At 62.1% G+C, this 1,802-nt stretch overlaps 2 protein-coding genes across 2 annotated transcripts in view; one reads left to right on the top strand and one right to left on the bottom strand.

Annotated features, from left to right (window-relative positions):
• Window positions 1-825, bottom strand: part of GLTP (glycolipid transfer protein) — a 6,249-nt gene extending 5,424 nt beyond the window's left edge. Inside the window, exon 1 of the mRNA XM_085310280.1 lies at window positions 798-825. Within this exon, the coding sequence (XP_085166406.1) occupies window positions 798-825 (28 nt within the window). The remainder of the gene's footprint in view (window positions 1-797) is intronic.
• A 744-nt stretch (window positions 826-1,569) lies between these two features.
• The window catches only part of TCHP (trichoplein keratin filament binding), a 6,905-nt gene continuing 6,672 nt past the window's right edge, over window positions 1,570-1,802 (top strand). The window contains exon 1 of the mRNA XM_085310279.1: window positions 1,570-1,746. Within this exon, the coding sequence (XP_085166405.1) occupies window positions 1,577-1,746 (170 nt within the window). The 5' untranslated portion in view covers window positions 1,570-1,576. The remainder of the gene's footprint in view (window positions 1,747-1,802) is intronic.

Below are 1,802 nucleotides of genomic sequence, written 5' to 3'. Positions count from 1 at the left end.
TCCGCAGCTCCACGGGCCCCTCAGGCCTCGGGCCCCCCGCGCCCCTCGGGCCCCCTGGGTGTCCGCAGCCCCACGGGCCCCTGAGGCCCCGGGCCCCCCGCGCCCTTCAGGCCCCCTGGGTGCCCGCAGCCCCACGGGCCCCGCGCCCCTCGGGCCCCCCGCGCCCCTCGGGCCCCACAGGCCTCGGGCCCCCCGCGCCCCTCTAGGCCCGGCCTGGGTTCTCCTCCCGCCTGGCCCCGCTCGGATCGCACGGCCCGGGCCCCTGCCAGCCCCCTCCGGCCTGCAGGAAGGCGCGCGCCGCCCCGCCGGCGCGTGGAAATCAGGATATCACCCTGGCAACGTGCGTTGGCAGAGCCGGTTGCTCATCTTTATTTATCCTCTGTTGGCCCCACACCAGACGTTCCTTTCCTGGCCTTAATGAAGCCTTCTCATCTAGTTGTTTTTAATTATTTAGCGTAGATAAATTTTTTATGTAGGCCAGATGGTTCGATTAGCACGTAGCTCAGTGTCTCTGCGAGATCTGGCATACGCCAAATAAACAAACAAACCTAAACCCTAACGCACATGTGATTAAGTATCTCTCCCAAAAGTTGAGGATGGAAAAATCACATCAAATTCTTGCCCAGAGAGGTCTGAGTTCACCCAGTTACTTCCTCTCCACTGTTGAAGCGAGAAAAGAACATCAGGAAATGAAAGTGGAGAGAGGACGGACGGTTAGAAATGCAGAAAACCAAAATCYGGTAAGAATAGATTTGGGGAGGGCATTCGTCAAGGACAGGAGCCCAGGTGTTTCTTACGGCACCCTTCTTGAAGTCGTGGGAGCATACTGGTCTTTGTTCATTTGTCTTAGGAGACGTTATCATGAGGAGAAAAAGAAAAAAAGCTAGGAGGAGTGCGCGGAGGGTGTTGGCACAGTAACGCCACCAAGGGCAGAGTCCCGGGGCTCGAGAGGTGACACACGGGCTCCACGGGCTGCAGCCCAAACTCCTCTGTTTCTCCCTAACCTGCGATTCAAACATTTCCAGTTAATAATAAATTTTATCATTTTTTTTTCCCTTAATGACTCTTTTGTGTCTCAGAAGATGGAATGAAGTTCTGCAGGTGGCACTGAGCTGGTGCCAGTTCTGAGCCTGACGGAAACATAAACCTTTAACCTGCATGAAATATTTACAGCACAATAAATACTTAAACTGCTGGAAGCTTTAAGGCGGTGTAAGGTTTTAAGGCACAATAAATGCCCAAGATAGCAGCAAGCGCCTCCGGCATCTCAAACGCTCCTTTAAATCACTTTTTCTCGGGGTCGGAGCGCTGACACGGCTCAGAGGTGCTCGGAAACGCCACAGAGCTCGCGCGCGACGAGCTGCCGGGCCGGGCCGCGTCTGCCGGCGCCCGCTGGCAGGGACCGGGCCGGTTTTGGGCTGGATTCCCTCGTTCTGCGTGGCCGCTCCCGCAGGCCGGGCCGCAGGGTGCCGGGCGGCCCGCGGAGCGGCGCTCCGCGCGGCGGCCGCGCTTGTCCCTCGGCGGCGCCCGTAGCGGCGCCGGAAGCGTTGCCGTGGCGGCGGCGCGCGGCCCCGGCATGGCGCTGCCGCCGGCGGGCCGGGCCCTGGAGGGGCAGCGGGCGCGGCAGCGCGAGCTGGCGGCGCGCAGCCGCCTGCAGTGGGAGCGGGCCAGCCGCTACTTCGCGCACGCCGGGCTCTGCAGCGCCAAGCAGGCCCAGTGGAGCTCGCCGCGCGGCCTCCCGCGGAGGTACCGGCGGGGACCGGGGCGGGGGCCGGGGACCGGGGGGGAGCAGGGCCCGGAGA

Source organism: Rhea americana, unplaced genomic scaffold, assembly GCF_003343005.1.
Source record: "Rhea americana isolate MKP2758 unplaced genomic scaffold, rheAme1 scaffold_315, whole genome shotgun sequence".
NCBI lineage: Eukaryota > Metazoa > Chordata > Aves > Rheiformes > Rheidae > Rhea > Rhea americana.
The sequence above is the reverse complement of the archived record's forward strand: the minus strand, read 5'-3'. Positions and strand labels throughout refer to the sequence as shown.